This window comes from Chrysemys picta, chromosome 1, assembly GCF_011386835.1.
Source record: "Chrysemys picta bellii isolate R12L10 chromosome 1, ASM1138683v2, whole genome shotgun sequence".
Taxonomy (NCBI): domain Eukaryota; kingdom Metazoa; phylum Chordata; order Testudines; family Emydidae; genus Chrysemys; species Chrysemys picta.
In genome coordinates, this window is record NC_088791.1 from 331,640,211 (window position 1) to 331,653,235 (window position 13,025).

Consider the following 13,025-nt stretch of genomic DNA (forward strand, 5'->3'; position numbering starts at 1 on the left):
CTGACTTTGAGTAGACTGTTATGGTTGGATGAGGGATTTTTGCTGCTGTTTACTATGTTATCCAGTGAGAATTGTATCAAAGTTCACAGAAAGGAAATAATTTTGTACATGCTTGATGCTCTTGTGCAGGTTGTTTGTATGTACAATATTGTCTATTTACACACTTGTGTAAACTAAAATGATGTAAACCTGATGACAAAACTGCTAATGAATCGGCTATTAGTATATTGTGTTGAAGCAGGCCTCAGGCCTTCTGAAATGCTCTGGTGGGCCATGTACAGCCCTTAGGTTGTAGGTTGGGCACTCCTGACCTACAGTGACAGAAAATCTTCTTCCGTCACTGTAGAAAGTATCTATGCTACATCAGCATAGCTACAGGGCTGAATTGTGGCCAAGCCCTAGGAGTTCTTTTCTGGATTCTGCCACATTCCTTTATTGACCTTAAGACAAGTAACTTAATTTCCCTGTGCCTCAGTTTCATAGTCAGTAAACTGAGGGATGCTCTGTCTCACAGGGACTATTTGGGTCTTAATTCACTAACATTTATAAAGCACTTGGTGATCTTCAGATGAAAGATGAAGTACACAGAGCAAAGTTATTATACATGATGCTTCTTGGTTTGTTCTGGAAGTGGGGCTCCTCCTTGTTTGTTTTCCATTGTTCTTAGGCTTTGGTGAGAGCAGATAGAAAACATTTAATCTTTTTTCCTTCATCCTGTCATTGTGGATGGTTACAATTAAGTGAAGGAAACAGAGGAGAAAGTGCCTCCATAAGTCTGATCTGCCTTAAAATCATGGTAAATTTAAGAGACCACAGGAATTTTCTACTTTGCTCTGAACTCCTACAACCCAAAGACCAGTAATGCCAGTGCAAATCTTGAGCAGTGCCACTGACTTGAATGAAGTTGCTCTGTATTTCACTGGCCTGAGATCAGTGGCAGTGTTACAATAACCCTCCATAAAAGCCACTTGTTACAGACTTTCCTTCAGGGAGATGTTAGCGATTAGCAGCAGCATCTTTTCTTAACTGAAGAAAAGGTGTCTTGTACACACACTGTTAGTACTACACAAGAAGAAGGTAAGTGTGGTGCCTGCAGGACAGCTCCCCTGTGCTGTTGGAACATCGTTTGTTGTATTTAAGACTGGGAGCACGTCTGTGGCTGTGATGATATGGGGGAGGTAATCCAGGGAGAATGCAGCTGAACAGTTTTATAATCCCACTTGGAACTAGCATGTAAGGAATGGCCAAGGCTGTCCTGCTGTTCTTACAGTATGGGGGCAGTAAAATAGAGGCACCACCAGGAGAAATTGTGTCCGGAAATACACTGGCATCTACCTTGAGAGTTTTGCTCAAGCAGGCCTGCCAAGACACATTGGCAATGGAACTCAGAATTGCATCTGGGCTAGAAGGTCCCTGGTATGTATGGAGTTGCTGTGCTGACCAAGCCAGAAGTATCTCACTGCCAGAAGCAGGCATACGGCTGGCATTGGCAAGCGCCAGTGGGCTATTTTGCTGGACGCCAGGTAAGTCCTGGCAGGATGATCGCAGGAGTGTCAGGAAGTTGAAGGGATTGGGATAGGGATGGCTTTTAGTGACACCGGTAGCCCAAACACAGCAGAAGTCCACTAGTGACTTCTAGTAGCAGCAGCAGCTGCAAGAAAAAGCTGAAAGCTTTATTCTAAGATGCTGCTGATCCCCTTCCGAACACAACCATGGGAAGTTGTGCCCACAAACTCAGTCCTGACGGAAGGAAAGGGCTGTTAAAAGGCCCACCTTGGCCACCTTTAGTTGCTGGGCAGAGGCATAAGATGAGAGAAAATTGCTGATGTTGTTTTATCTTAGATCCAGAAGCACTGCCAGTAGCAAAAATCCACAATGATTGGAGATGGGACAATAGATGGAAAGGCTCTGAGTTACTACGGAGAATTATTTCTCGGTATCTGGTTGGCAAGTCTTGCCCACGCGCTCAGGATCTAACTCATCACCATATTTTGGGAAGGATTTTCCCTGTGTCAGGTTGGCAGAACCCTGGGGGGTTTTCACCTTCCTCTGCAGCCTGGGGCCCGGGTCACTTGCAGGTTTAAACTAGTGTAAACAGTGAATTGTCTGCAATTTGAAGTCTTTAAACCATGAATTGAGGACTTCAGTAACTCAGCCACAGGTTAGCAGTCTATTCCAGGAGTGGGTGGGTGAGAATCTGTGGCCTGCAATGTGCAGTAGGTCAGACTAGATGACCATGATGGTCCCTTCTGACCTTCAAGTTTATCAGTCTGAGTTCCTATACTGATGTGAACAACAAGGAGTCTGGTGGCACCTTAAAGACTTACAGATTTATTTGGGCATAAGCTTTCGTGAGTAAAAACCTCACTTCTTCGGTTGCATCCGAAGAAGTGAGGTTTTTACTCACGAAAGCTTATGCCCAAATAAATCTGTTAGTCTTTAAGGTGCCACCAGACTCCTTGTTGTTTTTGTAGATACAGACTAACACGGCTACCCCCTGATACTATACTGATATGGAGACTTCAGCATCTCAGCAGCCAGTGCAGTGAGATAGCAGGCACGGCAGACTCCTTCAGCCCCACCCAAAAGAAAAAACAATTGCATAGTTACATACAGTGAGGGCTACAGCCTCTAGTCACTTTCAAAGGAAGCCCAACTGGGAATGTGTTAGAGTAGCAGGAGTCTAGGCTTGATATGACTGGAGAACTGCCTAGATACGGCTTTGAGGGCAATCATCACTCAGCCACCATCTCAGCACAGGGCTACCTGCTGAGACAGCAATCTACAGCGAGCCCCTCTCTCTGCACGTGTCTCCCCAGTGCCAGCTGTACAGCCTGAATAATCAACATCCCCGCCTCCATGAGCCTCACCTCAGCCTCGCTTGGTTGAGTTGCAACCAAACTCTCATCCAAATAAATGTATCAGTAGAATAGCCCAGTAGCTGAGAGACCCTTCAGAGTGGCTTGACATTAGTGTCCATAATAGGCACTAAGAATACTTACTAGCTGATGGGAAGAGAGAGGCAGCCTGCAGCAACGAGATACAAAATGGCCACTTGGGGGCTGCAGTGGATTGCCTCTCACATTTAATAAGGGCCAGAAAAGCATGATGAGGAATGTTTCTATAAGAGGGTGCCCCCAAACTGGAAAGGGTAGTGGTGGCTTCATAGTGGAAGTAGTTCCTAGGAAAGCTCCTCTGATTTAGTTGGGGATTGGTCCTGCTTTGAGCAGGGGGTTGGACTAGATGACCTCCTGAGGTCCCTTCCAACCCTGATATTCTATGGTTCTATGAAAAGGGTTGAACTCCCGCGACGGGCAAGGGACCTGGGTGAAAATCATCTCGGGAACATCAGTGGCAGAGCCTGGTGGAGCAGAACTATCAATGACTATCTTCTTTTGGTCTTATGATTCTAATAACAATCTCGAGACACTGTGAGCACCTGCCACTTCCTGTGTTTAAAAATAGCACAGCTGCATCAGAACCCAGACTCTCCCCCAGTAGCTCAAGATACACACTGAGCAGGAGAGGGGACAGCAAGGGTAAAGGCATTTGACACACAAGCCCTCTGGGGATTCAGAAAGTGAGGCGATGCGGATGTGCTGGGGAGTGTCCACCTGCTGAACTCTTGGCTCAGTGTTCCAGGTGGGTGGGCCACCTCAGAGAGAGGTGAGGGCACTTTGTCAGAAGTTTTGATGGGAATCAAGACTCCTGCTCTCTTTTACCCTGTGTATGGGATGTACACCAAGTAGCAGGAGGACTAGGCATGGCTGACTTTCTGTGTTCCTTGCCTCTGCTCAGGCTGCAGCTTTAGAAATGTGTATAAATACCTCACAATCCATATCCTTCCATACCATTAGGACCCCTTTCCATCCCGTTTCTCAGCTCCTCCATATGAAAGTATGTTCCCTTTTGCATCTATAAGAAGCCATGACAGTGTGCTATTAAGAAAGTCTCTGTTCCAGACAGCACTGCTCGATTACTGGGATATTACTGAGTCATAGAAGAAAAACAAAACTGCCCAATGCTGTCCTTTAATTTGTACAAATCTTCTGTCTAGTAAAATGCTGATCTTCCATACAGTACATACGGGCAGGGCTATTTGTACTCTCTGGTTCTGTGGAATTCACCCCTTGCTGCAGAATTGTGTGCGAGAATCTCAGCTTTCTTTTTTTAAAATGTGTTTCTAGCCCTAATGGTTGCGGAGAAAACCTTAAAAACATCAACAGAGCATAAACCAATGGAGTCATGCCTTGAATCTCCAAACAGGCTGAAATGATAGCTGAACGATGTGAACTACCCCGTGCATCTTAATTGATTGTTAACTCTGAAACCTAAAAATGACGATTGGTGCCAGATTGAAAAATGAAATTGCAAGGCTATAATAAAATAAATTGAACAGTGAAATAAATAGCTCTAGAGTTAGTGGACTGATTGTATTAATTATTATTAGTAGTAGTAGTCGTATTGTAGCACCTAGGAACCCCAGACACTTTCATATTCTACTCAGCAAAATCCTCCATTAAAAAAATTATCTGGTGCTACTGCAGAATTTCCATCAGAGTGCTGTAGAATCTAGAGGTATTACTGCAAAGTCAGCTGGGCTTTGCACAGGAGTGTTATTACTATACAAATATAACAGTCAGCCTAGAGTTATCCTGTCCTACTGAGCAAAGGGTGCCATGCAAACAATTATATTTATGAATTAGGATGTCATTTTCTGTCATGGGTTCAGACTTGTGCTGTGCCCAGAAATGTCCAGTGTTCACAAGGATATTGTTTTTGTGTCCAAGGAGATGATTCTCTTTAACATATAAGAATCTCACACTAAACAGAAAGATGTAAATTAATTGTTTGCAAATTCACACTAACCTGGGAATTCCAGAGAGCGTAACACATCCCTAAAATGTGCAAAATCTGGGCAATGGACTAGCATGCAGCATATACACAACTGATTTTGTTTGACTTAAAAAGGAGCAATGATGAACAGTGTTTTCATAGTCAAATACCATGTACAAGACAGTTTGATATATTTCTTCACCATAACTGAGTTTTGTTTTGGTTGAATGGCTACATTTCATAAATTCTTATTTGTAAGAAAGTTCAGCTATATTTTCCTCATCTATATTTTATTGTTCGCATTTATCATATCGACCTATGGTAGGAAAAAGTATAAAACAATATTTGCCACATAAAAATCCTGGCTCTGATCCGACCACTTGGAAGCGGACTAAGGGAGAGGAAATCTCAGCAAAGTTCTGTGTGTGAAGTTTTCTACTTAGTTATCCCATCAGGGGCAGGTTTGGTCTCACACTGCAGAACAGGCAGCAGGGAAGTTCCAGAACCTCTGGGATCTGCATTGGCTCCAGATTGGAGAGTGTCCAGAGCCATCTGTGTGGATGGTCTATGTACTCATGGAGCTGTGCCCATAGCAGCTCCTTTCCCCACCTACCTCCACTCCCTGGCAGCGGGTGGTCAGTATGGGTGTTGTAATGGGAATGAGAAATTTGTCCCTTTTGAGATCCTTGGATGAAACGTGCTTGATAAATACAATGTATCATTAATATCTGTCTGGGACCCAAGTGGGGGTGGATGTTCTGTACCCTTCAGGCAGACTTGATAATTCTCCCATTAACTACTGCTCTCATGTTCTTAGCAGCACTACCTTTGAGGCCTTCCGCTGTGGCAGTTAAGGAGAAAATTGATGGAACTGATGCCAGCCTAAGGAGAACTATACTGTGACTAGAAACCAAATCAGTCTTGCCCATTGCATTGCAGAGCACTGGCACCCAACTCTGACTATTCATTTGACCTCTCTGTTTTAATTAGGAAGCAGAAAACTACCCTGGCCTGCACTATGCAAAACCCTCTCAGATCAAAGTGAACTCTAATTCACATTTATGCTTGTTATAGTCAAAGGATCCGGCAATTAAAATGAGCCTTATATTTGTTTGATATGGTAAAGTATAAAAACCATCATGCTGAGGCTATCCATGGTTCCTGGGCTAAACATTTACACTTCAAAGGATGTAACAGAAAGGTGGTCTGGTTGTTGTCTTTGCAAATGTAAAACTTCAGCAATTGCAATTAGTTGATTGAAGTTCCATGTCTTTACAGAAAAAATTACATAAAAAGTAGTTCAAAACCAAAGGATGGCTAAAAATATGTCTAATAGAAAATGTTCTTTCTCCTTTATTAAATAATGAAAACATTTGAAAGTGTGCTTTGACCCCAAAATCAACATCAGATGTAAGACGGTTGATGCTGTGCTTATCCTGAGTATGTGTTAACCTTATATGATTGGGGGCAATATGAATATTCATGTCTTGCAGGAAAAAAGAGGCAATTTCTAAAATTCAGCTGCCAAAATTGATGATGCTCCATCTATTTCCAAACACGCTCCATCATCTATACACCCCACTCCAGCTCATTGTAGGAGTGTGTTTGCTAGCGGACTAAAAATCTAAAAAAGAAAATCCAAACAAAAACCGGGAACCCAGGTGTGCACCAAATGATACTACTCAATCCTGCTGCTTTATGTGACATCCTGTCCCCATGCTAAACTGTTCAGGACAGTGACCTGTCTGTGAAGTGCACATTTACTTCGTACAAATTAATGTTGTATCGATGCTAATAGTCACTAATCAGAACAGAAAGATGGACAGACAGCAAGGAGAAATGGAGCTAAGGCAGATACTCCAATCCAACATACACAAGTGGTGGGCAAGGGGCAGTCATGAGGTGAAACCTGAGGGTAATTGAGTAAAACTGCAATTTACGAGTCACAGGATCTTGTCAGTTTCTGCCTGCTCAATTTATACCAATATGGAGACAATCTTGTCTAGAAAGATTCACTGTTGGTGGACTCAGGCGATGCATGATGGTTTCCAAGGAGACCATTTTGAACTTTTCATTGACCAGTCACTGCTCAGATCCCTGAGATCCAGCATAAGCCTGATCACACCTATAATTTTTGAATGTCCTGAAGTGTTTTGGATAAAAACCCTTCCTTCTTTCTCCCTAGTATAAAACTCTGCTGAAAGAGATTGGATTTCCTGCAGCAGCTCTTCCAAAACAGTCCAACAAGAGCATTCAAGTTTTTCTAAAAACCTGATTTTCTACTTCCGCAGACAATTCTTAGTGCCTAGGTATCCAAGATGACTAGAAACTACTGAGGGTGGGGGGCTTACCAGGCTTCTAGTCTGCTTCTGAGAGGCAGATTGTGGTGGGCTACTGAGAGTGGCAGGTTGGCTATATGCTCTGGAGCCCTTTGAATTTTGTTGGTTATGGAAATGAATCCTAGAGTATTTTGACTGCTGCTGTTGGGGCTAAGCACAGCTGTGCAGGGATACAGAACTTCTGTTATGCCAATTGACCTGAAAGACTGCTTTCTAAGTAGAACCCTTCCTGTCCTTTCCCTGCCTTGTCGGAGGGGCTCTTTGTGGGATTCTGCTGGAGAAGCAGGCCTCCATCTTTCACCTTCATCAGTGAGGTCTCCACCTGCTTCCCAAAGCTCTCCAGTGTAGACATGGCCTTGAGGTTTCCCAGGAGCCCCTGGTGGAACCCAGAGGCCTGCAGCCAGGCAGATTTATAGTTGTCCACCCTTGACTCAGCAGCCTTTGATACGTAAGATGGTATCAAAGGCCATCTGTGCATAATACTAAGCCAGGTCGACGCTCTCACAGAAGCTTTCTAAGCTCTTGCTACTTGTGCTTGGGAAGAAACTGGGCTTGGGGAAAGGCCTTTGTCCAGAGCTCAATTTCACCTCTGGACGTGAAAGCCATGGTCAGCAACATGAAGGGTTTCATCTGTGGACTGGCAGAGACATCTGATGCTCCTTGTTGTGGGACACAGTACCATAATTTCAGCCAGTCTTCACTCTGATCACTGCTGTCCAAACTCCTGTGCACAGAACACAAAGCCAGCAGCCTTGTTGGGGAGAGTGAGTTCTTGTTCACTTTCCTCCCACACCAAACCCAATACACTCTCCGCCTTCTCCCCTGTTGCTGAGACATTCGGCCTTCTCTCCTCCTCCAATCCCTCTCCCTTCCCCAGTGGCCCCAATCCCTCACTTTCTAACATCCTCTCCTCTCTCTCCCCCCTCCCGCTTTTCTTCTCAACCTCTCACTCTCCTCATGTTCTTCTCCCATCCGGTAACCCAACCTTGATAGTCCCCATCCCCTTCGACATACCATCCAATCTCTCTTCTTTTCATCTCCAAACTCACTGAACATTCCATCTACAACTGCTCTCTGGAGTTCCTTTCCTTCAGCGGCGATGCATGGTGGTTGGTGGAGGGACATACTGGGTCCCATGCCCTCTCCAGATTTCTTAGGACACCTCTTGCTGGGATGCCCAACAGCAAGGAGGCAGTGGCTACCCCTAGTGGTGGCACTTACCGCGTGTCCATGCAATGTGCGGAGGGAGGAAGCAGCAGGGTGACCCCTCCCCCATCTCCCGCTCCCTGGAGCTATTTCTCCTTCCCTCCTACTGGAGTCCCAGTGCTTCCCACTGCCTGCTTTGCAGACTGCTTGCTGAGATGAGTCAGGGGGTGGAAGCAGAGGCAATGCATGGGAAGGTCACATGCCCCACACTATCCAGTTACATGCTGCCCCTGCTTTCCTCCAATTCCATTCTTGACCCTCTCCAATCTGGCTTCTTCTGCCCTCTAATCTCCACAGAAACTGCTTGCACTGAAGTCTCTATTGGCCTCTTCCTGGACAAATCTCAGGGCCTGTTCACCCTTATCCTCCTGGACCTATTGATGACTTTTGACATTTATCAACTTCTCCCTACTTTTTGAAATTTTGGCTCCTGTTGCCTTTCATGGTTCTATCCTCATAGCAGTGGCTTTCCTTCCTCTCTGATTGCTCTTACCTTGTCTTGTTTCGTGGGTCAGCCACCTCCCCTTCCCTCACTCTGTGGGCATCCCTCCAGGCTCAGTCCTCAGTCACATTCTCCTCTTCTTCTGTTGCTAATCTTTGCTCCATCAGGGTTTCCAGCCTTTACCATCCACCAGACAGCTTCTCCCTTAAACGATCTGTGCTCTCTGCCATGCTGCCCCTTATGAATGGCAAAGGCTCCCTGATAAAATTCAAATGGCCACAGCCTTATCCTCCTTCAAATCTCTTCATAAGACTCACCTGTGCCATGCTGCCAGGGGTAGATAGGTGGCAGGCTTATTCCTTCCTACAAAATTCCTACAATACATGTAACTAACAAAGCTGTGTCAATTCTATCCTTATTTTCTCTGCAGTGGCAATGTAACTGTCATCATAGGATTCCTCTCTCCTCTAAATCCAAGTAGTGACCATCACTCAGCCTGATCCTCAGCCTTCCCCGAAACAAGTGGGATTCTATAAAACCTGTGCAATGCAATGTTGTATAGTTAAGCAAGCAAAAATCAGGAAACGCAAAGGTAATGAATGGCTGCAACCTTAACTCTGCCACTTTGCATGTATTACGATACATTCTTTAAAGTCAAAGTCATATTGCCTTAGATATTGAAATGCATAGGTGCTGAGTTAATGCTGTGTTTTCAGTCTTGTCTTTTGCATTGCCTGACTATAGCACTTAATGTAATGTTAAGGCTGAACATTTAACAGCTTATTGCATTTATTATATGGAGCATCACTGAGTATATTCATGTGCCACTTTTATACAAAATATTTTAAAATAAAAAATATTAGCAAAGTCCTGTCTTTTGGTTTATATTGTAAATTGATGCAGGTTAAATCTACAAAGCTTAGTCATACGAAGAATTCATTCACCACCACTGGATTTCCTTCAGGGTTTTTACTAACAAAAGTGAACAGAAAATTACAATTTTTTCAAGAAGCAAATATATTACTGTCAGGGAGGAAAACATTAGGACTAAGAGTGCTTTCCCCCTCCACCCGTCCTACAAGTACTCGACTCCAATAAAAATAATAATTTAAGGTTTAAAATGTTTTATTTTTACATTACATGACAGCCATTAAAAACAAGGACTATGAATGTAGGAAACAAGAAGACATGGACCGAACCGGTATCTAGATATTGAGACGCAGTACTCAGCTGTTTTAACTCAAATACAGAGACCTATCACCGTTTTCATTCCAACAAAGAAAATCAAAGCTAAGCTACTTGTAAAAGATTTTGAAAAGTCTGAGACTGGCACAATCACTCTACTAAATCCTGATAGTCTAGTACATCAGTTCTAAAATGTAACCCAAAACATCTAGCATTCAGACTTCAGAAGGTCGTGTGTTTTAGAAATGCTAATGGAAAAACAGTCCTTCCAACATTCCCTCTACGATTCTGCCAGAGCCCAGTTGATTTTTTTTATTTTTGAGCAATTTTAGTTTACCATTACAAGCAAATAAGATATTGCACACAAACCTAGCTTGCAAAATTTTACTCACCCACTCAACTTGGGCCATGTATGTTGTTTTCACAAGGGATCATAAGTAGCTGATGATCATCATTGTGATGGTAAAGAATGAACAGGTAGGTTTTGTCCATGGGCTGGTACATTTTCATGACAATTTTGTTAAGTCTGATGTAAATGTTAGCATATATGGCTTTGTGAAATTAAACAAATGGGTGCTGAAATGTGTTAAGACTGGGACAGAATTACTGTTATGACATAGGTTCTATTAAGTAGTTATTTTATTATGTGCGGCAAAAGCTTCCAGCAAATAAACCAGATTAAAAAAAAAATACATACATCCTTACTTCCCATTCACAGGCATTTGTCGCATTTCCATTGTCTGCTCTTTTTAGTCGAATGCAAGTAAAGCTCATATTTTCCCTGAAAAGCTAGGAGAGTCTGATCATAATTCAGCCATGGCTGCCCTGAACCGCCTATAAACAACAGAAGTAGTAAAAGAATTAGCATGTCAAGATTTCACTTTAGAACACAAAGGTGAAGTGTCGTTTGTAAAAATATGCAGAGAAAGAAAAGTGGATTTTGAGCAGATATATTATATATTAAGTACCGTATTAAACTTCATGGAATTGTCTATAGTCACGACTGTCTGCTATATCAAGGGGAAAGCATTCTTTATTGATTAACAGGAACAACTGAATATGAAGAAACATGAATGAATGTGTCAAATAAAACTGGTTTGCTACGATAGTTGAACTTTAGGAGTTTGGTCCCTTTTGAAGGCCATTGGAATTGCAAATTTAGTATTGATGCTTAAATCAAGTAGATTTCATCTAAACTGATACTTGTCAAGTCTTTTTTGTAAAACTGATTTAATTGTAGTGTGTGTGTTTGTATTTTAACCTGTCTACTGTTTGGACTACCCTCTCAAAAGCTCAACCATTGCATTCCTCCCTCTCATTGTCTTGTCATGTTCCCTTTGGCAAATATTAACTTCCACACACTGCTGTTTCTTAAGAAGAACAAGTCACTGACACCTGGCTTTTTACATTTCCTTTGTTCACGGTCTACATTAATGGAATGACAGCTCTGGAGTATGATTTATGGGCTAACCAGCACTCTTTTGATGCTGGGCTGGGTGTTTTTGTAGCCATAGCTGGGTAGAAATAGCCTAGTCTTGAATAAAAAGTGGCTATTGGTTATTTTTAAAATTTTCAGTGATAGACTGGTGGATTTTTAAAAACACACATTTGAAATTCAGGGGACATTTCTCACCAGACTGTAGCAGTTTTAAGATAAGGTAAAACTTTGGACCTAAACCATCCTTTCTAATTTTGGAAATATCATTAGTTTTACGAAGAAATTTTCTACTGGAATGAGCTAAAGAAATTTTGAAAATGTTATTTTAAAGTATATTTATGTCATAGGTGTATTTTAATTCTCTTTTCTATAGATATATTACTCATTGATTTAATTCAGTCCAGAATCTACCATATTGTCAATCAACTACAATGATCCAGAAACAGTTTCTGGCTATGGAAAGGGCTTAATTATTAAGCCACATCTTCCTACAAAGCTTCAGTATTTCTGATTGGTAAAAAGCATTTCTTATTGAAATAATACTGAAGTGGAGCACAAGTCCTCTTCCATCTATTTGACTGTTAAGTTAATTAACTCTTCAGGACAAAATGATCATATTTAATCACAAGAGAAAGTATCATTTTTCAAGACAGCTCAATTGGTAGCTCCGGTGGTACAGAAGTATATCTTGGGTCAAGCTTAGGTATGAAATTCTTGAAGTTCTTAGATGCTTCAGTACCAAATACATCTAATACTCGTCTATTCATGACAGCAAACCTGAAATAGAAAAGACTCATGATAAAATGAACACTTTTTCCATTTAATAATAAATAAAATTATTTTAAAGTTATTCTATGTTGTAATGATGAAATATTGCCCATATCTTTGAAATATGGGCTTGAACCTGTACTTCTTATGCAGGCAAAATACCTGTTTAAGTCAATTAAGGGTATGTCTTCACTACTGGCCGGATCGGCGGGCAGCGATGGATCCAGCGGGGATAGATTTATCGCTTCTAGTCTAGACACGATAAATCGATCCCTGAACGCTCTCCCGTCGACTCCTGTACTCCAGCTCGGCGAGAGGCGCAGGCAGAGTTGACGGGGGAGTGGCAGCAGTCGACTCAACATAGTAAAGACACCACGGTAAGTTGATCTAAGTACGTCGACTTCAGCTACATTATTCACATAGCTGAAGTTGCGTAACTTAGCTCGATTCCCCCCCCCCCCCCCCCCCCAGTGTAGACCAGGCCTAAGAGTTTAGTCAAGCAGAATAAGAATTGTAGGATATGATCTTAAGTTTGCAATCAGATCTTTAAAAAACTTTAACTGCATTTGGATTTCATTGATTAAATTTTTCAACAAGCTGGGTGCTAAAAGCTTTTACAAACAGAAAGCAAGTAGGGCAGACACACGAGAGAGGAAATCATAAATAGTACATAAAACGAGGACTCAATTATCGTCTTATGTTCTTAGAGAATTGCAAGCTTTTCATTTTGGACAACACGGGTGCCTTTTTATGTTTGAACAATACAAATGCTTATGAAGTGAATCACCTAGCATGTGATTTGTGTTTTATT

The 13,025-nt window shown here is 42.3% G+C and overlaps 1 protein-coding gene across 12 annotated transcripts in view; it reads right to left on the reverse strand.

The window, feature by feature from the left end:
- Window positions 1-9,930: 9,930 nt before the first annotated feature.
- The window catches only part of TMEM135 (transmembrane protein 135), a 378,153-nt gene continuing 375,058 nt past the window's right edge, over window positions 9,931-13,025 (reverse strand). For all 12 annotated transcript variants that reach the window (XM_042855993.2, XM_065581687.1, XM_005287516.5 and 9 more), the window contains one exon: window positions 9,931-12,223. In XM_042855993.2, coding sequence (XP_042711927.1) covers window positions 12,091-12,223 — 133 coding nt within the window. In that variant the 3' untranslated portion in view covers window positions 9,931-12,090. The remainder of the gene's footprint in view (window positions 12,224-13,025) is intronic.